The sequence below is a fragment of the Camellia sinensis genome, chromosome 4 (assembly GCF_055761805.1).
Source record: "Camellia sinensis isolate YWXY chromosome 4, ASM5576180v1, whole genome shotgun sequence".
NCBI lineage: Eukaryota > Viridiplantae > Streptophyta > Magnoliopsida > Ericales > Theaceae > Camellia > Camellia sinensis.
In genome coordinates, this window is record NC_138964.1 from 165,334,339 (window position 1) to 165,359,738 (window position 25,400).

Consider the following 25,400-nt stretch of genomic DNA (forward strand, 5'->3'; position numbering starts at 1 on the left):
AAGTAAAAAAATCACTAAAAATCAAAAAAAACCAACGATCTATACTATAAAGTCAAAGTTTTTTTTCTCTTTACTTTTTGCACATCTTTTCTTAAAAAACTAAAAAATCATTCAAAACATATTAATTTTTTTTTACATCATATTTTAATCAAAAAATTAAAAATTACTAAAAAAGCATAGCCGTCTGAAGCAAGGCCTACAAACTTTTCTTAAGACCTTTCCAATAAAAAGGTCAGTCAAAGTCAATACCGGAGTTTAAAGTTTAAGGACTTTCTTTCTCTGTACTCTAGCCAACTCCCCCCCACCCCCACCCCCACCCCCCCCCCCCCCCCCCCCCCACCAAAAAAATAAATAAATAAACGATTAAAAAAAATTTGCAGAAAAAATGGAAAGAAAAAGAAAGAATTGTAAAAATGGTAGGAATCTAAAATAATTGCAACATACATACATATATAAAAAATAAAAAAATATTATAGTTATATTTGCAATTTTGCCGGCAGCCTCTTCCATTCCTCTCCTGTCTCTTCCCCTTCCAAAACATTTTTTTTCGGAAACATGTTTTACAGAAGACAATAAGGAAACAATTACAAAATGGTTGGGGTGGTTCCTATGGAATTTTTATTCTTACTTGTTTATCTGAGAACTGGCAGTGCAATGCTATACACCCAAAAAAATAAAATAAAATAAAATGGAAGAAATGCCATCCTTGTATTATTTCTTCAACATGATGCTGTGGACTGGCAACCAAAAACCTTGTGCAGCTGGCTGGATGTCTGTTTTCTAATCTTCCCATTTATAAAGCTTAGGTTTCTCAAATCTCCTGTAATGTATATAAATTAGAATGCTTCCTCAATCCAAGAAGTCTGGTTGGCCGGTTGACGTCAAGCAACGATGCCACATGCGGCTATTAGGGTCGACAGCCCTGGGGTAAGAAATGACTTCAGGAATGGGAAGATATACATAGTGTGTGTTGCATATCCCAACAGTGATGCCACTATATCCAGCAAATGCACCATGAACCTGTCAAGACCAAACATCACTCAGTGTAAATATCACTTAGCACATTCGTGTACATCTGTACCCAATTAATTCTGATTAATTTCTATTTTTTATTAAGCATTTATTCTAAATATACATGTACTGAAAAAAAAGAATAGAAAAAAAAAAAAAGAATCTACAGAGTAGAGGTGGCAAGCTCAATCCAAATCCATGAACCAGCCCAATTATACTTATTTAAAACCTATTTAAACCCGTCCAAATCTATATATGGGCTCAAATGGATTGATCATTGCGAATCTACATAAAATTCAATTTACATGTGTTGGACATGTGTACCCGTTTAAACCCATTTACATGGGTAACCACTTCTACAACCAATCCACCTCCACCACCACCACTGTCGCCGCCAATCCACCACCACCACCACCACCACTGTGTACATTATCTCCTACCGATTGACAAAAAATAAAAATCTCCAGGTTAAGTTTGGGTGTCAAGCTGGACAAGGTGCCCAATCTCTGGGAAGGGGGGATTCAGGAAGCAGTAGCTTTTTACCAGCCAATTAGATTAATTTTTTACTCAGGTCTTTCTCCTATAAGGGATTCAGAATTCTGAATCCTTACCAGTGTAATGCACCATATTATAGAATAGTCTACAAAATGAGATGCATTTATTAATTTATTTATTTACTAAACATGACATGAAAATGTGAGTGTGAGAGACTCACCGCATTTTGACCCAGTACAGTACAAAGAATTCCATCTGATGCATTTGCACGGCATGCTCGGATCATGTATGTCGGATCAATGTACTTCACATCAGCTGTAATACCAATCTCATTAAAGTATTTCTTTGTCTGACAGAAAATAAGTACATAATATCAGCATCACAATACGTAGACTGAAAGCAAGATGACATAAAGAAGTACTCAAGAGAGACTCCCATAAAAAAAAAAAAAAAAAAAAGAAAGACAAAAAAGTTCAGAGAGTGAAATGAACTTCAAGGGCTGCTTTAACATCATGCAAGTAGAAATAGGAACTTAAAACACTAGCACTTGTAGAACGTTTGTTTGATCAGGCAAAAGATGGTAGTCAAAGTGATACACCCAGCACATGATCTAAGTGTACTTGGTTCCACATTTTATTTAGAACTTCCAGTTAGAAATCCCAAATTCATTTACTACTGATACTGGTACTTCAACATCAGTATTAAGAGGTGTACATAAACTAGACCATGAAATTATTATGAATTGCAGGCAACAACTAAATTTTAACAAAAAAAATTATATGTAAAAATAAAAATTAATTTTACAATCACCATAGAGGAAGCAAAAACAAGTGCATAACTTGCTCAACAGAAGGCCCATCTTGATAAGTGAACATCACAACATCCTTGCCACATCAAGTAATTGTCAGAGTTATAGTTCCCATGAATGGCCTATGTTGAAGCAAAACTCACCGAAGAACACATGGATGTGCATGACTTTCTTCTAGAAATGTATAAACAATTTGATAATACTTTTTGAAATTTTTAGTCAATCTCATGTCAAAAAAGACAGAAACATTAACATAGCTTGAATTGCAAAAGATCATACAATAAAGCAGGCAAAGACCACAAGACAACTACAAAAGATATGACTGAACAAAGCTATATGACTCTTGAAAACTTATACAATCCATATTGGAAACAACCATAGAAACTCATCATTTCAGGTGGTCTAGGTAAATTTTGGCCACTTCGAGCTTTTTCAAGTACAATAACAAAGTCCCACACATTCATAACAATTTGAAGCATATTGGAGCAAAAAAATGAAGATTGTGCAGTCAAATGCTAATTGCAAATGCCTCAATCCTGGCCACAACAAATTACAAGACACTTGAGAGTGTAAAGTGATGTTTGAAAAAACTGAAAATTAATTACTAAAAACTAAATGCCATTTTTTTTTAAATTAAAAAATGGATAAATTACACTTTTAACCCCTATAATTTGACTCAAATTTCATTTTGGTTCCCACTGTTTCAAATTAAACGATTTGGTCCTTTTGTTCAAGTTCAACGATAAAATTAACCATTTTGGAACACTAGTCAGTCTCCTGAGGTGTACGTGTAAAAACCATCAAGAAAAATTTAGATGAAAGAACCAAATTAAAACTGGACAAAAAATGTAGGGATTGAGTTGTTCAACTTGAAACAATAGGGAAATTTAGGATCGAACTATAGGGGTAAAAAGTGTAATTTATCCTACAAAATTGCTTGATAAAAATTTAAGTGCTAAGCTAAAACAAGTTTTTTGTATCCATTGTTGTCAAATTGCAAATTGAATCTTGAATTATAAGATTCATTATATTTAATATGATATATATATATATATATATACATACATAAAAATACACAAATAGGCAACCATGCCCTATGGCCTAGTGCTTGTGTAGCACCACTTTGTGGTGTGAGATTTTAGGTTCAACTCCTATGGAGGAGTTTGATACCCTTTGTGGTAATGTTTATTTCTTTCCCATTATGGGAGCTGTATGTAGCAATTAGTGATTGTTGGGATTGGGCAGTGATTTGAAGTAATATTTCTTATATTTATAATAACTCTCATATCGATTGTCAAAAAGATAATAATAATAATAAAATAAAATACACGAATAGAGTTTAAAATGCAGTAAAAATCAATATAGCCAAACTGTATATATGTATGTACATATAAAATCAAGTATATCAATATAACTAATTAATCACTTCTATACATCTTGATAGTTTGGCAAAAATGGTGTCACTTCATTCATTATGTAAACAAAAACAAAATAGAACTCAATCATAGTTAATCATACTGAATCACAATGAATCGTAGCAAATCATAAATTGAATCGCATGATTCACTCAATTTTTGATTTAATAATACAATTCAAATTATTTTTGTTGAAACTCATATCGAATCATACATATCAAATCATGAATCATACCATTCTAACAACTGTGTTTATATCTCTACAAAATGAAGTTTATTATATTGCGCCAATCGTGATGGCGATGGAAGTGAGTGGTCGTGGTGATGATGGAGGGTTGTAGTGGAGATGGAGTGGTGGTGTTGGTGGTGGTGGTGATGGTAGTTGTAATGTAGTGGTGGCGGAGGGCTAGTGTAGTGATGGTGATGGTTGCTAGCAGAATGATCATGTGCATTTACATAGTAATTATTTGATATATATATACAATGTCAAAATGTAAGACTAACATGCAAGAAAACTAAAGGTGCAGTGCACGCGTGCATGAATGCACGCGTGCATGAATGCGTGTCACCAGACTATTTCACATCTACAAATCATCAAAGTACACTGATCAATACTCAACTCACAGTTGTGCTTATACTTCTTGATGAAGGCATAAAGGTAACACGTAGTGTTTGCATCTACAGATGCCGCATCTACAGATGCAAACATTAGCTAAAACTTACATCACTCGCATGCAAGGCATGCTGCAGATTCTAATAGTGACAGTGATGACAATGCCCCAGCCGGTCATCAAATCAAATCACCAATCGAAGATCTATTATGTATGCCATTTTATTAAAATAAATATTATGTATTTTGTTTTATTGTTTATCAGATATTAATTAGTGGTAGGGGACCATGGGCTTAGTTGCACGAAGCGGGAGCGGGAGCGGGAGCGGGGGCGGGAGCGGGAGCGGGGGAACGTGACCACTTAGAGGAGTCGTAAATTAGGAGCGCTTATATATTATAAATAAAAAATTATAATAAATAAGAAATAATAAATTATGTTAAAATAAATAAAAAGAAAAATTAGATAATTTATTTTATAATTTTTTTATTATATATGGTTTAATTAGATTTCTTTTAAATAATTGGATGATTTATTTTATTTATTATATGTTAAAAAGTTAAGAAATAATAATTTACAAAAATTATTATTATATATCATATTTTAAGAAATAATAATTGAATATTTTATTACATATATAATATATGATAAATTATATATATTATATAATATATAATATAATATGTATATATTATATATATGATAAATTATATATATTATATGTTATATGTATAATATATATGATCAAACATAGTAACATGGAGACGAAGAGAGAGAGTGAAGAGAACGACGAAGAGAGAGAGTGAAGAGAACAGAGACGAAGCAGAGAACGACGAACAGAGATGAAGAGGGAGAGAAGCAGAGACGAAGACGATCGAGAGAGTGACGAAGATAGAAGCCCTCAGAGACGAAGACGATCGATCAGGTTAGGGTTTCTCTCTCTCTCTCTCTCTCCTTTACGATCACATCTTGGACTGAATCGCGTTTCTCTCTCCACAGAAACGCGATTCTTACACGTTTCTTTTGCGGAATCGCGGAATCGCGATTCTTACTTAGAATCGCCACCTAGTTGCGCGATTCCTGCAACTAAGACCACGGGTCATGGGGTAGTAGACTAGTGGGATAAGGTAGTTATAATGGGTTTAGTTGGTTGTAGTTTCCTTGTATATAAATAATGTCTATTAATTAAAGGATGATGGATATTATCATACTTCAATTGTGAAGAACAAGAAGTCAAGTTCTCTTTGAAGCGAACCAATTGGAGGTCTTCCCCTATCAAAGCGGGTATTTTCTCTCCTTTCTATTTTTATTTTTGTATTACAAGGTACATAACAAAAATTATACGAACCACTTGGGTAAAACTCACCCTTGAAAACCGACTTGCAAGGTCCACAACGGCCCACTCTATCAACATTGACCTAATGAGCCATTTCCCTTCCAGTGGCTTCACTCACCTATCAATATTCAACACCTCAGTGGGTACCTAATCTGGCCTATAGGTCACCCCCTCTGTGATGCAAACCGCAAAGTTGCATTCAACCGATCCTATCCGTCCAATCTCATTTGCACCCAACCAATCCTATAGTTGCATAGCTGCATCCAATCCCATACTCGAACTGGTGGCTAACATTGATACCAAATGATACAAACCACTTGGGTAGAACTCGCCCTTGAAACTTGGCCTGCAAGGGGAGGGTGCCCAAGAGGCTTATATGCACATGCCAAGGCCTTTGTTAACCGATGTGGGATCTTAACAAGATTACACTAATAAATAGGTAGTTACTGCAAGCACCATCCATAAATATCAAAAGCTGTGTGAAGATGCAACCACAAACCTCTTGTTGTAAATGTACACCAAAATCTCCAAAAACAATATTTCCGGATGCATCTTTGGCATTGGTTTTCTGGATAAAATTCTGCATAAAAAAATTTTTAAAAAAATAACATGAAGCGCAAAACCAATAGTTAGTTTTCTATGTTGAATAAAATTCATGATAATGATATAACATCAAATTTACATTTCAGAATATTAAAAACTGACTCTTAAGCTTTCACAAAACAAAAAACAAACACAAAAAACAAACAATCAAACAAAAATTAACAATATGATGTAGGATGCAATAGAAAGACAGAGAAGTGAGAAGAAGAGAGAAAAAGAAGAGGGTCACAACCCTAAGCACAAATTGCCACAGCGTAAAAACTCAATTCTTTATGACTTAAAAATAAAAAAATAAAACAATAGATACAAAATCTTTATGTGCACACATTCCACATCACAATACCTACAAATGCATCATGTTTCAAGCATCAAAAAATTAAGTATTTAAAAAAAATATAATAAAAGAAACATAAATCTTTAAAATTTCTGAGTTGACAAAAATAAATAGAAGAAACCAGATTGAGCTAATATAAAGCCAACACTCTTCTGAAAATTTATTTTATTAGCAAATGGCAAACGAAAAGAGAGAGAGAGAGAGAGACCTGCATGCCCATCCACCCTAGCTTATTAATCACATAATATGCATACCCTATCATTTTACTAATTGTATTTGTAGGTCTTTGTTAAAATCCACCTACTCTCCACCTACTTCACCCACTTAAACCTACTCCACTAAACCTAACCCACTACACCACTACCACCTCACCTACTCCACTAAACCTAACCCACTATACCACTACCACCTCCATTTCACCTACTCCTTACCTACTACACACTCACCCTCTTCTATATATAGGAATCATGAATCATTGTAATAGAGATCAAAAAACATCAATCAATAATACATAAATTTTTACATGGTATCAGAGCAAGGTTAAGACCTTAGTATTTCTCGCTTCACCGGCGGGCGGCAACCTCGCCTTGGCCGCCCGCCGGACCTCAACCTATTCCGCTTATTTTCTACACATACCTTGACTTCTTCAACATTTTCTTACACCCCTCCTCTGCTATGTCGGCGGCGGCACCCGCATCATCGTCTAGCCTCTATCGCCGTTCACCTCGCCTCTCACATATCCGTGGTTGTACTCTTACTCGTCGTCGTCGTTGGCGTTTCTGGCGCTGCTTTTCTGCTCGTCACTGCTGTTTTTTTCCCGATTTGCTCTCTCTCTCTTAGCCATGGATTTGGGTGTGGGGTGTAGAGCTGTGGCTCTGTTGTTGGTAGCCATGTTTGCTGGCTTGAAGGTTTTAATGGCAACAGTGTACAAGGTTGGGGACTCCGCTGGTTGAACCATCATTGGGAATATTGATTACAAGGCCTGGGCTGCTTCCAAGACGTTTCATGTTGGAGATGTCATCATTTTCGAATACAATTTTCAATGTCACGTGTTGCAAGTGCCCCACAAAGAATACCAAGCCTGCAGAAGTGTAAGACAGTAACATGCATCTACACATACAGCTTGGGTAATGTGTAACTGTCAAAAGCACAAGCTTCTTGGACATCCCTCTCTCTCTCTCTCCATGGACCCAACATCATCATCATGCACCCACTCTATCTCCCTCTCTCTCATCTTTTCCCACTTTCAAACCCACTTTAATCATATCTCTCCTTTCTCTTAATTTATTTCATCCACGTTCTTTCACCATTTTCTTTTATTTTAATATATATATATATATATGTATATATATTTTATTATAATATATTTTCCCTATCCCTTGTTAGTAAGCATCACCCGTTTTCCATTCTCTTATTATTATTTATTTTATATTCCACAAAAAAAAAAAAAAATCACACTGCTGTTTTTCTTATCACCCATCCACAAATATTTTTCTCTATTTTCTTTATCCATTATTTTCTTTTATTTTATTTTTCTTATTAAACAAAACAACACCACAAAATAACACCAACAACATTCCACAACCTTGTCATTTTATTCATATCAGGGGATCAACCCCGATCACACTTTTACATCAAAAAAAAAAAAAAAACCCACACAAACAAAAACAAAACTACCACACCCACAGTAGGATTTTTCTTCTCTACTCAGCCGCTGGTCTCTTCTTCTTGCCTCCGTCCTGGGCGGCCCTTGCCGGTGCTGCCTCCGTGTTTCCTACGCCGCCGAGCACGTTCACTCCCCCATACTCCTCCACTGCAGCATATGGCGTATCTCCAAATCGGAACATCACGGTGGCCTTCCGCTTCAGCTCCTTGTTTTCCGCCTTTAGCACACTTATCTCTGCTCGCGCATCCTTATACATGCGCTGGAGCAGAGCCAGTTGGGCATTTAACTGCTGCACCTCATTTGTCCTGCTCTGCAGCCGGTGCGACAAGTTTGTGACCGCAGTCATGGTTTCCACACATGACTTCAAAGTATACTGATTGGCCTCAATATCAGTTTGCACCGCCATTTTTTGCTCCACCGACCGCATCGGAAAGTTCAACGGAGCAAAACCAGAGGTGTTTTGTTGAGGTTCACGGGCCACCGCACCAGTTATCTCTCTTGTTGACTCGTTGAGGTCGGGAAAGAGAGTGAGTAGACCACGGGATGAAGAGGCCATATTCTGGGTAGCTGAACGAGAAGAAGAGGCCATGTTTTTTGGGTTGCTGAGTGTTTCAGCGAAATAGCAATTTCAGACTGATAATGTTCGGAAGGGTTGGTTACAGAGTGTTTCAAGATTTGCAGCTCTTAGAGGCAATCTCTCAGAAAACGAATATCTCTCTTAGAAAATGAAGAGTTTTTCAGAAGTTTTTTCCCAGGTTTTTTGTCTTCGCTTCTGCCTCAAGCACAGCCTCCGCCTCAGTTTATAAAGACCCTGACGAAGAGGCAGCCACGCGTATCGCGCGCCACTTGACGCCAGACGACAAACGGGCGCGCCAGCCAAGGCACTCACGTGCCTCGCCATCATATCTGGCACGCCTTTTTATGGATTGGGCACGCCTTTTGAAAGATTGGGCACACCTTTTGAGGGTGCGACTTTTTAAGGGTCCGACAAGACTCTGTAAACTGTCCCGACATTGATTCCGGTTAGCTCCTTCATGGGTCCGACAAGACTCTGTAAACTGTCCCGACATTGATTCCGGTTAGCTCCTTCATGGGTCCGACAAGACTCTGTAAACTGTCCCGACATTGATTCCGGTTAGTTTCTACAAGGGTCCAGCAAGACTCCGTAAACTGTCACCACAACTATCACAACATTGTCTGCTACAACGGTCCGACATGACCCCATAAACTGTCTTCTACGTCGGTCTGACACCGCCATCCAGTGTCCTCTACACCGTTATGACACCACCATACAGTGTCCTCTACATGGTTATGACACCCCCATACAGTGTCCTCTACAACGTTATGACACCACCATCCAGTGTCTTCACCAATGGTCTGACACGACCATACAGTGTCTCTTATCCTCTTTTATTTTTATGTATTTTCTTGTTTTGTTACTCTCTCCAAACTCAAGTTGGTTAGTTACTATCCCCCTTGAGTTTGCGGGGGGCTGTTAAAATCCACCTACTCTCCACCTACTTCACCCACTTAAACCTACTCCACTAAACCTAACCCACTACACCACTACCACCTCACCTACTCCACTAAACCTAACCCACTACACCACTACCACCTCCATTTCACCTACTCCTTACCTACTACACACTCACCCTCTTCTATATATAGGAATCATGAATCATTGTAATAGAGATCAAAAAACATCAATCAATAATACATAAATTTTTACAGTCTTACATGCCAAAAATAATTACATAATTTTTCTTCAAGAGATTACGTGCAATGCAAGCATGAGGGAAGAGCTTCATACATTTAAATATGTTATGTTACTATGTTCTTGTGAGGAAAATATAAGATCGTGAATGGAAGCTTGTACATGGAAAAATTTAAAAAGGGAATTGAATTGTCCTTCTAATGGTCTAAATATCATAATGGAAATGACTAAAAACTTCAACATATAAACATCTATCCTGCAAAAATTTTATATTTTGTACAAAATTTTGAACATTTAATGAAGAAATGTTTTAAATGATGCTGGTAACATCATCTTGGTTTCAATCCCATCAAACAGATGCCCACACGCACACAAAAGGAAAAAAAAGGGAAGCAAAGAAGGAAAGAATAGATGAAACAAAGAAAAATAAATGAAAATTTCCACATATAACATTAGAGTCACAAGGTAAGATAATCAATTTTCTAGAAATATAAGATATGCAAAACACAATGGAAATTCAAATGAGGCCAAGATGTGGTAAGAATTCCGTAAAAGAAAAACCAAATCTTTAGATAATACTAGAAAATGTATGAACAACTTCTCATGTAAATTTTAAGAGAAGAATTTTGGGACAGATGATGTGTACAAATTTGACAGTAAGAAAGTTACAGGCACATAAAAAGAACATTGATGGGGGGAAATCAAGAAGGAAAAATGTAACATCCAAGACATTCTTTCATGACATGAGCATAAATTTGTTCTTGTTTAATTGCCTTGCATTATGCATTTGATAGTCTTGCTATTAAATGTTATATTGGAATTTAGAAATTCATGTTATAGTTAGAAATTTGAAGTGTAGAAGGTTGGGACATGGGAGTTTCACTACTATGTGCTTCCTTGATGTTTAGAGATATGGGATAGCTTTTTTGTAAACTTAAGGAACAAATATACAGTGTGTTTGGTTTGAGTTTTCTGGATTAAGTTTTTTGAAAACTGACTTTTTTGGTTTTCGTGTTTTTTTGTTTTTAGTGAATATTTTTTAAATTTTAAACATTTTTTTTTTACTTTTTTAGATGCACCTTACTTAGATGTATCTAAAAAGTAAAAAAAAATGTGAAAAATATTTTAAAAAATTAATATATACATAAAAATACAAAAAATGTACTGAATTCTTGTATTTTTTTTTTGTATTTTTGGTATTAGTGAATTTTTAAAAGATTTTTTTTACAATTTTTTTACTTTTTAGGTGTATTTATGTTAGGTGTGTCTAAAAAGTCAAAAAATTGCTTAAAATATTAAAAAAATTCAGTAAAAACAAAAAAATACGGAAAATAAGAAAGTAGAATTTTCTGAAAAGTGTTTTTTGAAAAGTGGAAACAAGCAAGGTGTATATCCTAAATTCCTAACCAAGGTGCTTAAAAAATTTGAACTAATGTGCTAGATGATTTCATGGCTTGTGTAAAACCCTAACCAGGATTAGCAATAATTAAGTTATTGAAGAACAGAAGTTGACCTTGATTAATTAAAACGAAGTTTGATTTAACTAAACTAATTGAGAGGATTAGGATTTGGTGAAGCATACACATAGGAAAAACACACATACCTCCCTAAACCTAGTACACCTCCTACTTTGGAGGGATAAAGTGTCTCCCTATTATAATAAAAGAAGAAAAATATAGTTTTTGAGAGAGAAAATCTGCTAGAATAGAGAAGCAACAAGAGAGGAGAGAATAGAGAGAAGCAACAAAGAAATGAGAGGAAGAAGACGACAACCTAATTCTTGACTCCAACAACACTTATAGCTAACCTAAAGGTAAGATTCAACCTATATTTCATGCCATAACTTTCATAATTGGAAGAACTCATGCAGGGCATGAATTTAGAAGAAAGCATGAAAGAAAATAAAGGAAACTATGGTAAGGGGATGTATTGATGGAAAATTTATGTTTTTGAGAGATTAAATCTAAAGTTTTGGCAATTGAAATTCAAGAGTTTCATATGTTTAAGTCATTTGTATTAAGAAATTTCATGTCTTCATACCCTGAAATGGTGAAAATTAGTTTTGAGAAAAGGTTGAAGTATGCAGCAGAAGCAGGTGGGGAATTCTGCACCAATCCGCATGTGCAGCATAGGACCCTGCCGCACATGTGGCACGGGCCCAGAACCAAGGTTCAGGGATGCACAAATCCACACGTGCAGCACTGAATGGTTTGGCCAAATTCTTTTTTTTTTTTTTTTTTTTTTTTGACTCACCGAACCTCAAATTGAATGCTTAGAACTTGGATTAAAAGTTAGGAAAGACTTTGATTTTCACCTTAAAACTTATAACTAGGAAGGAAGACTTATGTTAGGAAGAACACATGAGTTTATTCTCAATAACTTAGGATTTGAACTAGCCAGAATAGTATTTCAACGAATGTTGTTCTTTGTACTTGTGTAGGTTATAATCTTTTCGAATCATCCCATTCCTAAGAGTCATTGGTGAGTAGTATTATTTCAAAGTTATGTTCAAACTCTTATTTTGGAAGTCAAATTTTACTATGTTTCAGTTTACATTGAAATGCTTTGATATGAATGAATATCCTATGTTATGTACCAATGTATAAAGATGACATCCTCCCATTGGTCCTAGCTCCTAGAGGACTGTAAACGTCCTAGAAGTGGTATGATTGAGATCTCCCTTCCGACCTGCCGATGGTCTCGTCTAATTGGTACCGAGGCCGGATATTCCCTTCTCTTGACTCTTGTCTTGCTCTGATGGGTGTAAATTATTATGTTTTGAAAATGTAATACACTTGGAAAGATATGATTTGAACTTGCTTGAATTATGAATATGAACGTTTACTATTTTGTAAAACTTGTTGGTAATCATTCATCTTACTACTTTGCTATAATACTATATGGCTCACCCCTCTCCCCCTATATGTATCTAGGTGATGAAGAGCAAGTTTGAAGAAGACCTTGTTTTGCATGAGCTTTGTACATATGTAATATAGTCCAAGTTATGTTTTAAAAGAGTTTGTAAAGTCTTATAAATATTAGTTTGGAAAGGAATAGACTATCTTGTAATGTTTTGTACCTTTCATTAGTTTGGAAAGGAATAGACTATCTTGTAATGTTTCGTACCGTTTGTAAGCTATGTACTCTCTTGAGATGTTTTGAGAAATATAATGAGAACTTGAATGTTTCATTTCATTACCTATGCACTTGCTCTGTATGGATCCATAACTAAATGAATATTGGTTATTTTCCTCAACTCAATTGTTGTTCATGGCAGATTGGTCTAACTTTGTGAGAAAAGCATAAGTTGGATCTTTGTCAATGGTAGTGGAGATGCTGTGTGAGAGCTGCTCTAAGCGCTGCACAGTGCTCACTTTGTTGGTTATATATCAGTTATAATGTTATGTATTAGGTTGTTTGAGCCTTACCTACTCTTACGGGGTGTGTAAGAGACTATACTTCTTATCTTGTCTATCTTTCTCATGTCGTCCAGGCTTTGTATCTGTTCAAGGCCCCCATTATTATAGTTGTGTGGCCCTCGAAAAGCTTTTGTTAAGCATTGGTCTTTGCTATTCTAGGTTGGTCTTTGTTTATGTATCCAGTTGGTTTCCTTGTCTCTGCGGGATGCGCAGGTTGTGTTGCTAGTTGCCTAGTTGTTAGGTAATATTTTCATCCCTTCATGTTTTGTTGTTTAGTGTGTTAGGGCCTGGGGCATATGACTTGTATATATTGTATTTCCTCTCTGTTTTATTTTATAGATTCATCCAAAAAAAAAAAAACTAAACGAATATAATACTTCTGCTAATTTTGCCCCAATTATTACCAGTCTAATTATTTTTTTGTTTAGTTAGGCCTCTGGTAGTCAAGGACTACTAGCCGGTCACCACTCTATTTTGGTTGAGGCGGGATAGGGTCAGGACAAAAAGTGTTGCACAACACAACACAGCTTGGACACACTTAAAGTACAAACAGCACTGATCCTTGCTAGGAAACAATGTGCAATGTGGTAAAATGATAGATGCAGCATTCCAAACACTAGGGCATCCATCCAGTGGAAAAGGTGATGGTGGTTTGCATGTTTCTATCCCTATATAACTTGTCTTTTGTACAAATTATTATATATTTCAAAATATATAAAATAAAAAAGACAAAGAAAAGATAAGGCAATATTGACAAGAAGCTATACAACATCAGAACTGGTGAAAACAACATATGCCAAAGGTAAATAACAAAAGCAACATGTTATCAACATGTATAATCATTTCAAATGGGAAGAACAGAGGAAGCAGGTGTGGGTGCAAAAACATGGTCTATAATCCAGTCAAAGGATCTAAAACTGGAAAAACAGGACATCAATTCAGCTATTAAAGTCATAAAATCAGCAATTCTGCAGTGATTAAGTTACAAAATTTGTTATAACCACATATTGGTCTTCCTGAATTTAATATCACATACATGAATTTTTCTCATGCGTTTCCTTAAACTATTTCAATAAATGGTGAAAGCAATGGATGCATATGGAATTATGGATCATTTATTTGAATACATTTTACCTATAAGCCTATATGTGAGAACACAATGTAACTCACCTGCCCAGCACCCTCTGCTACACAGACTACAGCCGATCCCTTTGTCTCAAGTAGGTACTTCAGATGCCTCAGGACGCCATGGGGTCCATGTAAATTAAAAGAAACCTTAGAGTGCAAATATAGACTGAGTCAATAACTAGGCTCACATAAACAAAATTCAACCTATGAAGCATGCATACTTCTAATAGGTAATCATGTCTATATCGTACCTGTATCAGATATTTGATACTTCCTAAACGTATACAATACTTGATGTTAATTTTGAGAAATATCAGATACATATTGAACACTCTAGGTCATGTATCCAAAATATTACGAAATTGGGATTGTAATAATTGTTACATAATACCTTAATAAAGTATGATTATTTATCAAAAAAATAAATAAATAAATAATAATTGTTACATAATACCAGAGCATAATTGTTAGAACAAATACAAGAATAGTGAGATTAAAGTAGCACCATACTTTCTTAGATTTTATCAAACTAATGTATCCTGTATCTACATCCACACTTTTAAAAAGTAAGTACATATATAATGATGCTACAATCAAATTTCAAAAATTAAATAAGTAAGCATGCATAAGATACTTTTGCATATAAGACTTCTAAGTTTGAAAGGAAAAAGAACAAGGGCAATATACACAATTTAGACTTAATATTGAAATGAAATGTTTATAGGATCCACTGAAAAATGAATAAATAAATCACTATTCTTTGATGAAATAAATAAATATCTAATTATATTCTTCTCACTATTCTTTGATCTCAAATACTACAAAAATAATAATAAATAATAATTCAACATATCCTAGCGTATCCACATCCATGATATCTTATTTATTTAGATTTTATCGTATCTCCAAATCCTCATCGTATCATATCGTATCTGTATCCATATCCATGCTTCATAGAATTCAATGAATATTCTGTCAAAGTACCTCTGGTATCAAACATATATCAATTTGTCCACTAGCAAGGGAGGCTTGCATGGCTATAAATCCACTACTACGGCCCATCAACTTGACAATTCCAATACCATGATAAGCGCTATGTGCCTGTTAGAAGATTTGGGGGGGGGGGGGGGGAATCAGATATTGAGATATCGTCATTGGGAAAGGGTACTGAAAGCACATAACTCACAAAGAGAGAAGTAAATTAATGCATGACGTAGAAGTGCACAAAGAACAAGGCAGAGCAGTAGAATTTTAAGCAACTTGTACCTCAATGTAAGCAGAATTTATTGCACGTTGTGCTTCTTCAACAGCAGTGTCAAAACCAAAAGTTTTATCCATCAGCAAAATATCATTGTCTATGGTTTTTGGCACACCAACAACAGCCACCCTCAGTCGTCTTTTACGGCACTAAACACCAAAGAGTGCATAATTAGACTTCTTTAAATGAAACAAAAACCACTAGAAGTGAGTATGTAAAGCATTCACAAATCAAGGGTGACTCAAAAAAGAATGTAAAACATCAAAAGATCCTCACTGAAACATATGTAGAAGTTTTAGCACGAGTGCAATAAGATGAAAACACAAACTAATACAGAACCAGAGAAGTTGTAGGTTTGTTCGAATGCACATTCCACCCGAAATGTTTTGAAACATATAAACAACACAAAGTTTAAATTGAGACGTGATAAATTAATGGAAGCCTAGTTTACAAAGTACGATTTTTTTTAGAATGACATTAAAGCCGATTAGAGAATATAACATACAGAGTAAAAGCTACAGGCTTACCAACCTCATTGTGTATTGCATTGGCACCCGCATGGGTTCCATTTCCACCCAACACAAAAAGCATGTTAATTCCTCTTTCCTGACATCAATTGGCACATACATGTATAAGAACACATCATTCATAACACCATTTCCGGTTTCTATAGAAACCCTAGGGAAAAATAGGGAATGATATGCCAGCCAAAAGTGATCAATATAACACCTCCATACTATCCACGATGTCGCTAACACTGGGTCCTCCACGTGAGACTCCTAACAAGCTTCCACCAGAAAGATGGACATTTTGTACCACTTTCCTGGATAGCTGATAATCAATGACAAATTTAAACATACAATTAAATTTCCAAAACATATTCACAAAAAGAATAGGCATTTATATTTTAAAAGTTAAACATTAGTATAACCAGAATCAGCAAGTCTTATCCCAATGGGTTGCTTTGCAGATTCTCCATTTGGCAAGTAGTTAAAATAGCCAAAAAGCCGTATAAAAAGTCAAAGATTTCTTCTCATTCTCTCTACTTTTTGCACATTTTTTCGTAAAAAACCAAAAAGTCATTACCAAACACCTCAATTTTTTCACCTCATAGTTTAGCCAAAAAACCATAAAGTCACTAAAAAAGGCACTCCCCAAACAAACCCTAAAATCCATCAAAAGTTCAATATTATCTCACAACTAGCTCCCAACCCTTGCATCAACAGGAGCCAATCTATTTATTGTTGCTTTGTTATATTGTTTTTAATTAATTTAAAAATAAATTTACCAATCATTGTTTAACCCCGTGCATAGCACAAGTTACACGCCAGTATATACATATATATTATATTATATATATGTTTGAATTCACGCTCAGGTTGGCTCAGGTTGCTTGATGCCTTTGTGCAGGCCTAGACCAAAATTAATTTGGGACGAGAAAATTCAGCCCAAGTCCTGTCAAACAATTTTTATTTTTATTTTTTACAAAAAATAAAAAAAATAAAAAATAAAAAAACCAAGCCCAAAACATCTTCAAGTTTCACAAGTGTAACCCACCCAAAGTTGCAGTCCTAAGGGCTTTGCATGAACCATAGCCACAATCAGTTGGCAGACAAACCTGACCTTGATTCAAAGAACCACAATAAATAATCGAGGCAACATAGTAATATATCTTCCTACCAAAAAGACCATATAACAGTGTAGCTACTAATTGGCTACTGAGGCAACATTGTGGTGAAGGGTCCTTTCAAACCATAACAGTTTAAGCAACACCAATTCATTTCTCAAGTCATGAGGGAAAAGAAGGGCTAGCGTGAGGACTAAAATATATCGAGAAGATACCATGATAATCAATTATATGTTTAGAAGAAATGTCATAACAGAGTATTTTAGATGTATAACAACAATTATTCTGATTAAATTTCAGGAAAGCAGTTCCAAGGATAGAAATAAAAACTCACTGGCATTTCACTCAAGTCTTTGTCTGAAAATCCGCGATAACCAAAAGGAATCCCCACAATCTTTTTCACACCATATATTTCAAGGGTGATAACAATCTGCAGCCATTACCAAACAAAAATGGAAGGATGAAGTCTGCAAGTAAAGAGATGCAATTCCTCCAATAATGATTTAGTTCATAAAGGTGCCCTTTAGATCTGCAAATCATCTATTACACTTCTGTTTGTGTTGGACACACACAACTTTTTAACTGCAATGAAAGTGTAGGGTTTATGTTTTTTCTTCTAAATGCAAAAGTGCATCATGGGAGACCTAAATCCTACAAAAAGACCTAACAAGCAATACATCTGTGAAAGATAAACACACTTTTTTCCATCTTTTTTTCCCTTCTTTTTTTCTCCAATCGTGATGCTGCCATAGTTACAATGACCTCATTAAAAGAAAACACATGTTTGATGTGGATACAAATTTTAAGCAAAGAGAGACATTTTCATAGAATAACTACCTGTCTGATGACATCATTAAGACCAGGGCAGAGTCCACCACAGGTCACAATTGCTGCTTTTACATTTTCCGGTTTAAAGTATATTTTCTCCCGAGGACCGGCACGGTGAACCCTAGAAAGTTATCAGCACAATTATATTGTGTCTATTACATAAATCCAATATTATGTCAAACATATACAAGAACATACATGAAATAACATAAAAATGTGGCAGCAGATAAAATATAACTACTTGAATATTCCAATCATGGTTGTTAGAATCATACGATTCATGATTTGATTCATATGATTCGATACGATTTTCAACAAAAACGATTCAAATCGTGCTGTTGAATCGGAAATTGAGTGAATTGTGCGATTTAATTTGCAACTCACTACGATTCGTTACGATTCATATGATTCATTACGTTCACCACGATTCAATTTTATTTTTGTTTTTACTTACATAATGCCTGAAACAACATCATTTTCGCTAAACTAGCAAGATATATAGAAGAGATCAATTAGTTATATTAATATACATGATGTAATGTATGTATACATATATAAAATTTAGTTATATTGATATTTACATCATTTTAAACACACTGAGTGAATTTTTATATATACATTGGTATATAATTATATATTATATTAAATAAAATGAATTTTATGATTCATGATTCGATACGATTCACTATTTTAGCAAAACGATTCACAATTCGATTTGCGATTTGACAACAATGATTCCAATATACATTTATTGTTTTTCATATCAGCGATGTTTTGTTCTTGCTGGTAAAAATAACTAAATTAGTACCAAATTGGGTAGGGGGGAGAGAGAGAGCATACAATTCCCAAATCTCACAGTTTCTCATGCTCCCCCATCATTGATCATTAGGTACCGGAAATATTAGCGATATATTTTATTTGAAAGCATTACGCAACATCAAGTCAAAGGTTTCCTAGTATTATTAGCAAATGAATGTTTTGTCAATTCATATATGACATTTACCATTGTTCCACCCAAGTACAATCAGGATCAATGCACTCAGCACCAGCAGATGTAGGAGAGGAATAGTTTATAACCTGAAATATAAATAAAATACTTAAGGCAAATAATACGACAACAAGAAGAGTAACATCTGAGTAAAAGACATTAACTCCTTGCATAACATTAATGCATCAGTCTCTGATTTAATCATGTCTCTGAGCAACTCTATATCTGGTATGAATAGAGATCAAGAGTAAAGGAGATAAAATAACCGGTAAGGGTCAAATTAGGAAAACAATTAACTCCTAAATGGGTCTCATGTGACTTTGTGGCAAATAAAAGATTAACTTTCTTCAGCTATGTTCATCTTATAAAATATGAATACCAAAATCGTAGAACAAACAATTTATATTTAGCATATTAGAAGACTATTGCTGGTCCATTGCACTCCGAGGTCTCCGATGTAGTGCCTACAAAGTCATCTAGTGAATTTGCTCCAATCATAATCAATGAAGTGGCCAATAGTGAATCAAAAAATGATCGTGTGCTATAAAGAGGCTAAAAAGAAAATAATCGAGGTTGTTGCCGGGAATATCAAAGAAAGCTTTATGAAAACTTATTTGGACGAATTCAAAGATGTGTTCTTTTCTATGCCAATTGACTTTGTTATTCCAGAAAAATAAAAAATAAAAAAACAAAAAAAACTAGTGGCATGATTGAAAAAATCAATCTCTTATTATTTTTGTTGCAATCTCCAAGAAGAAAATGTGACGGCAACTTGAACATTTTAATATGAAGTCATGGATGTAATTTCAAAGCTTGTGGGTTATACTTCAACACTTCAAAACTCTGAGGTCGAGTTTTTTCTAACCATGGAAGAATGATGTAGTTCACAATAGGTGGAGCAAGGAAAACCAAAATTAAGGAAGCATTCATTTTTGGAAATTGCTTGGTTTGGAGCCGAACTCAATTGGGATCAATTGGAACCTTCTATAATTATGTTTCTAGTCTTAAAATTGTCTTATTTATGTTAAAGTTAATAAAGTTGCTGGGGTAGTTTTAAGGTTCGGGTTATTTTGGAAATTTGCAGAATTTCCAAATATGGATTGTGTGAATCGTCCATAGGTCCTCTTGTGAATCAAGTTATTTAATTAGTCTTTGTTTTGTTTCTTATTGGTCTTAGATTACATGTTTGGTTCCAGAAAATTGAATCCACCTTTCAAAAAATTGAGTTTTTTGTTTTCCATTTTTGTTTTTAGTGAATTTTTTTAATATCTTACACAATTTTTATTTTTTTATTTTTTAGATATACCTAATTTAAATACACTTAAAAAGTATAATATTTGTGGAAAAAAAAAACTTTTAAAAATTCATCAAATACAAAAAATACAAAAATTCTATACATTTTCGTATTTTGTTGTATTCAATGAATTTTTTTAAAGATTTTCGTATAATTTTTTTACTTTTTAAGTAAATTTAAGATTAAGGCCTCGTTTGGGAACATGCTAATTTAGTAACTTTTTGGCTATTTGGCTAAAAAGGTAGGTAAAAAAAACTTGTATGTTTGGGATGACTTTTTGGCTAATTACGAAAAGATGTGCAAAAAGTAGAGAGAAAAGAGAATCTTTGACTTTTTGGTATGGGTTGTTGGCTTTTTGGCTAATTTAGTAACTTTTTGGCTAATTGGCTAAAATAGCCTCTTGCCAAACGAGGCCTAAGTGGATCTAAAAATTAATAAATAAATAAATAATTTGATTAAAAAATTTAAAAAAAATCATTTAAACTACAAAAATACGCATTGAAAACTCATAAAATTGATTTTGAAAACTCAAAACCAAACATTAATTTCCTATTTTGGAGTTCTAGTTGGTTTAGAAAGTCTACTAGTTCTATAAAAAGCCATGCAATGCTTATAATTTAATAGTATTGATATTTTCGAGAGTTTTCAAAGTTTTTGAAGCTTCTTTATGGATCGTGTGATGCCTATGGAATCTATGTGCGATGCCTAGACTTTTTCTTCTTCTTTGCACACATACCCTAGTGATTATTCACGGGTTACTACTCACAACCCTCTAAAAGTGCACTTTTCAACTTCAAAACCTTATCCAAGCACCCTCAAGTCAACACTAATTCATTCTCCTACCTATTAGCCTTCAATTTAACAACCCTAAGTTACTCAATGTTTAGGCCGTCAAATAACCTTTGTTTTCAAAATTCAGCTCTGCCTTACATCAACCTTCAAGACAAAGGATGGTCTCTATGAGTTATGCCATTTGGTCTTACCAATGCTCCTAGCACATTTCATATGTTTTATGAGGCAGGTATTTAAACCTTTTACTAGTCACTTTCTTGTTGTCTATTTTGATGATATATTAATCTATAGCAAGTTCAAAGAGGAACACATCTTCCATCTCCAACAGGTTATGAGAGTTCTTCGCCAAGAGAAACTTTATGTAAATTCGAAAAGGTGTTCCTTCATGAGTCCAAGCGTTGTGTTTTTGGGCTTTGTTATCTCTTCCAAGGGTGTAGCGGTTGATCCTAACAAAGTCAAAGCTATTATAGAGTGGCCGATTCCTACTACCTTGCAAGAAGTTTGTAATTTTCATGGATTGGCAACATTCTATAGGCGCTTTGTCTGAAATTTCAGCACAATAATGGCACCAATTACTAATTGCATGAAGAAAGGAGAGTTTGTTTGGACCAACACAGCAACTCAAGCATTTGAAGAGATTTTTTTTTTTAAAAATGACTGAAGCTCTTGTTTTACGCCTTCTGGACTTCTCTAATGTGTTTTGAAGTGATTTGTGACACACCTAAAATGTGGAAATTGGAGGTATACTCAGTCAGAAAGGCCATCCAATTGCTTATTTTAGTGAGAAACTTAATGAAGCACGACAAAAGTACTCTACTTATGACAATGAAATCTATGTTATGATTCAAGCACTCCATTACTGGCATTAGTATCTTATATCCAAGGAGTTTGTGTTGTTTTTTGATCATGAAGCCCTCAAGTACATGAACTCCCAAAAGAAGTTGAATCATCGATATGGAAAGTGGGTCTCCTTCTTGCAAGAATACACATTCATGATCAAACATAAAGCTGGAACAAGAAATCAAGCAACTGATAAGCACAGCCGTGTGGTGCTAACTCTCAACTCTATGTCCATCTGAGTTATGGGCTTTGATTCGCTTGAGAAAAACCACGTCTTGCAAAGATTTTAGCATAATCTACACTGATTTAGTGCATGACACAAACATGCGGACATGCAAATTTTCAAAATATAGGAGACACGACACGTTGAGGACATACTCAATATATAAATTTTATTTATTATTATATGTAAAATTAAAAATATATATTATATTTATTTATTTTTTTACTTTAATATCAAATATCATTCACAAATTAATTTTTTTCTACAAATAAAAATAATTTATTTTATATATGTTAATGTTTTCAAACAAGAATATCCACACAAAAAAAATAGAAAAAAGGAGAAAAAAAAGATGTTTGTTACTAAAAAAAAAAAGTACTACAAATTCATCTGAGGGGGAGGGGAAAAAAAAGAAGAGAAAAAACGAATAGAACAAAAAGAGAGGCAAACACACAAAGGAGAGAGAGTGAGAGAGAGAGAAAGAGAGTCGAACAGACACAAAGAAAGAGAAAGAGTTGAACAAACACAAAGAAAGAGAGAGTCAAACAGAGAGAGACAAACACACAGAGATAGAGAGGAACAGAAGAAACGATGAAAGAAGAAGAAAAAAAGAAGAACAAAGAACAAATTCGAAGAAACGAAGCACATATCTTGATCTAGGGCTTTAATAGGCTCTTCTTCACCCTTTCTCTTTGTCTCTCTCTATCTTCAATGGGTTAGGATCTCTCTCTCTCTCTCTCTCCATAACGTCTCCAAGAGTGTCATAAGCGTGTCTGCTATAAAAATTCAAAAAAAAAAAAAAGAAAAAAAAAAGGGACATGTTAGGTAGAGTGTCTAACACTTGTTTATCACGTGCCCGTGTCCAACACTCATACGCTGCCTCCGGAGGGGTGTCCGTGCTTTACAGTCTTACATGATGGGTATCTTTTTAAGGAAACTCGTCTTTGTTTGCCCAGTACATCTCTACGTGAAAAGGTGATTCGAGAATTATAGGTCAATTTGGCAGAGACAACATGATTGCAATAGTTGAAGATCATTATTATTGGCCAAGTCTTAAGCAAGATGTTGCTAGAGTTATTGTTTTTATCCTAAAAATATATTAAAATGATGAGTATTTTCAAAAAAAAAAATTGTTTTTATCCTTAAAATATTGAAATAAAGACAGAAAACACTCAAAAAATTCAATTCATGTAGTCACCACAAGAAGCAACTAAACATTCCATATCAATCAACCCTAGAAAAAAACACAGTTGTGTTCAAACAAATGTTGGTTCACCAAATATATCTAACAAAGTTGAACAATTTTTTTGAGTGTCAGAACATCAAGTTCAATAGCAGGTGGAACCTCCCATTTTTAAAAATAAAACTAAAATTACAGAATTACACCAAAATTTGAAGTGAAAGTTCCAGGAAGGTTATCAAGAGAACATTAACCAGAAATAAAAATACCTTCAGAAGTACTCTGTCATTGTTATTAATGTAACCATCTGCAAAATCTTGAGTTGGAGTTCTGCAATAGAAATATACATATATAGGAATAGAGAGCTTTCATCAAATGCATAAAGCTACTGATAGTAACAACAGAACAATCAAGCAAAGTTGCACTTGTCTAGAAAATGCTATTCATATGAACCTAGTATTTTGAAGCAAAAATATGGACTTAGGCCTCGTTTGACATTTGTTTTAGCCGAAAAGTTAAAAATTATTAAAAAAATCAAAACACCTATAATCTATGACAAAAAGTCAAATATTCTTTTTGTCTCTTTTTGTACACCTTTTTGTAAAAACTTAACAAATCATTCCAAACATACTAATTTTTTTATCTCATAACCAAAAAAACTAAAAAAATTACTAAAATAGGTTGTTCCCAAACGCGGCCTTAATCAGAACAGAGTAATACATAGGGGACAAATTTTAAAGTTTGATAGACAAAATTCAAAGTCAGTCGCACAAAATCTCCATTAAAAAAGAAAGGCAAACAAGATTAGACAGCAATTTCAAATTCACACATCAAATCAGTAGGAAGGAATTAAAGGCCAAAAGTTTAAAAAAATCAGAGCAAAGTGATAAAGACTAGTGATCTTCCAAAAATTATTTGGTTTTAAAATCATAGAACAGTGCTAAACATTGTTAGAAAATTCGAAAATAGATTTCATTTCAGATACCTCATACGGAGGCAAAAGGTGGAGGGAATGGGAAGGGCGTCCTCGATAACGTCGGTGAGGTGAGGAATGTTGAATCGAGCCTGGAAGTCATCTTCGTACTTGGACTTCCAATCACGATCCCTAAAGTCGATCGCTGCTGCAGACGAGGCCGCACGAGGCTTCGTGTTCTCCGCATGCATGCCATTAGTCTTCTTGTTCTTGTTGCAAATTCGGTTCAGGTTCGGCTGGAGATCAGGGCCGAGGATTCGACGAACTGAACGGAGAGGAACAACCAACTTCGGGCCGATCACCGGCGAGAGCGAGTCCATCAAACGAGCGTGATTGCGTTTGGACTTGTTTAATATTCAACAACACCGGTGTGTTTGTGTGTGTGATCGTAAAGGCAGCGAAGAGGAGGTGGGGTGTGTGTATGTATGGAGATGATTGAGTGAGGCAAGTGAGGAGAGGGACAAAGAATAAGACTGCCAGAGAGACGAAGAATCGTCAGGTGAGAGAACGTTTTTAAAAAATTTCAACGACGTTTTAAAGCGGCTTTTCATGACTAAAAAAAAACAACCCTTTCCCAAGGCAGCCGGCGCCGAACAAAACAAATTTAGGAAACGCTATGGCACCCACGTCCAAGATCCGTATTAGCTCGGGTTTCGGTCATTTGGTTTAGTGGCATGTTGGGCTCTAAACAAATTATTAAATTTTTTATATGCGCGGATTATATATATGTAATTTGTGTGAATCGCATGTTTATATGAGTGATTTAACAAAAAAAAATTAATAATTTATTTAGAGTTTATAATATTTTACTTTGGTTTAATTTGAAGACTAATCACTGTAGTTTTTTTAAAACATTTTTT

General features: G+C 34.7%; 1 protein-coding gene across 3 annotated transcripts; it reads right to left on the minus strand.

The window, feature by feature from the left end:
- Positions 1-425: 425 nt before the first annotated feature.
- On the minus strand, positions 426-25,183 carry LOC114268471 (ATP-dependent 6-phosphofructokinase 5, chloroplastic). Of its 3 annotated transcripts, none has more exons than XM_028209654.2 (13): positions 24,553-25,183; positions 23,837-23,897; positions 19,254-19,327; positions 18,260-18,371; positions 17,757-17,852; positions 16,525-16,626; positions 16,327-16,401; positions 15,804-15,944; positions 15,522-15,638; positions 14,580-14,684; positions 6,173-6,253; positions 1,727-1,855; positions 426-1,020 (listed from the first exon to the last, which is right to left on the minus strand). In XM_028209654.2, the coding sequence occupies exons 1-13, from the start codon at positions 24,858-24,860 to the stop codon at positions 850-852; spliced, it is 1,572 nt and encodes a 523-aa protein (XP_028065455.2). In that variant the 5' UTR covers positions 24,861-25,183; the 3' UTR covers positions 426-849. The 3 variants fall into 3 exon arrangements, with proteins under 3 accessions (XP_028065455.2, XP_028065456.2, XP_082778698.1); XM_082922572.1 differs by lacking the exon at positions 426-1,020 and adding an exon at positions 1,093-1,651; XM_028209655.2 differs by lacking the exon at positions 6,173-6,253.
- Between the last annotated feature and the right edge of the window lie 217 nt (positions 25,184-25,400).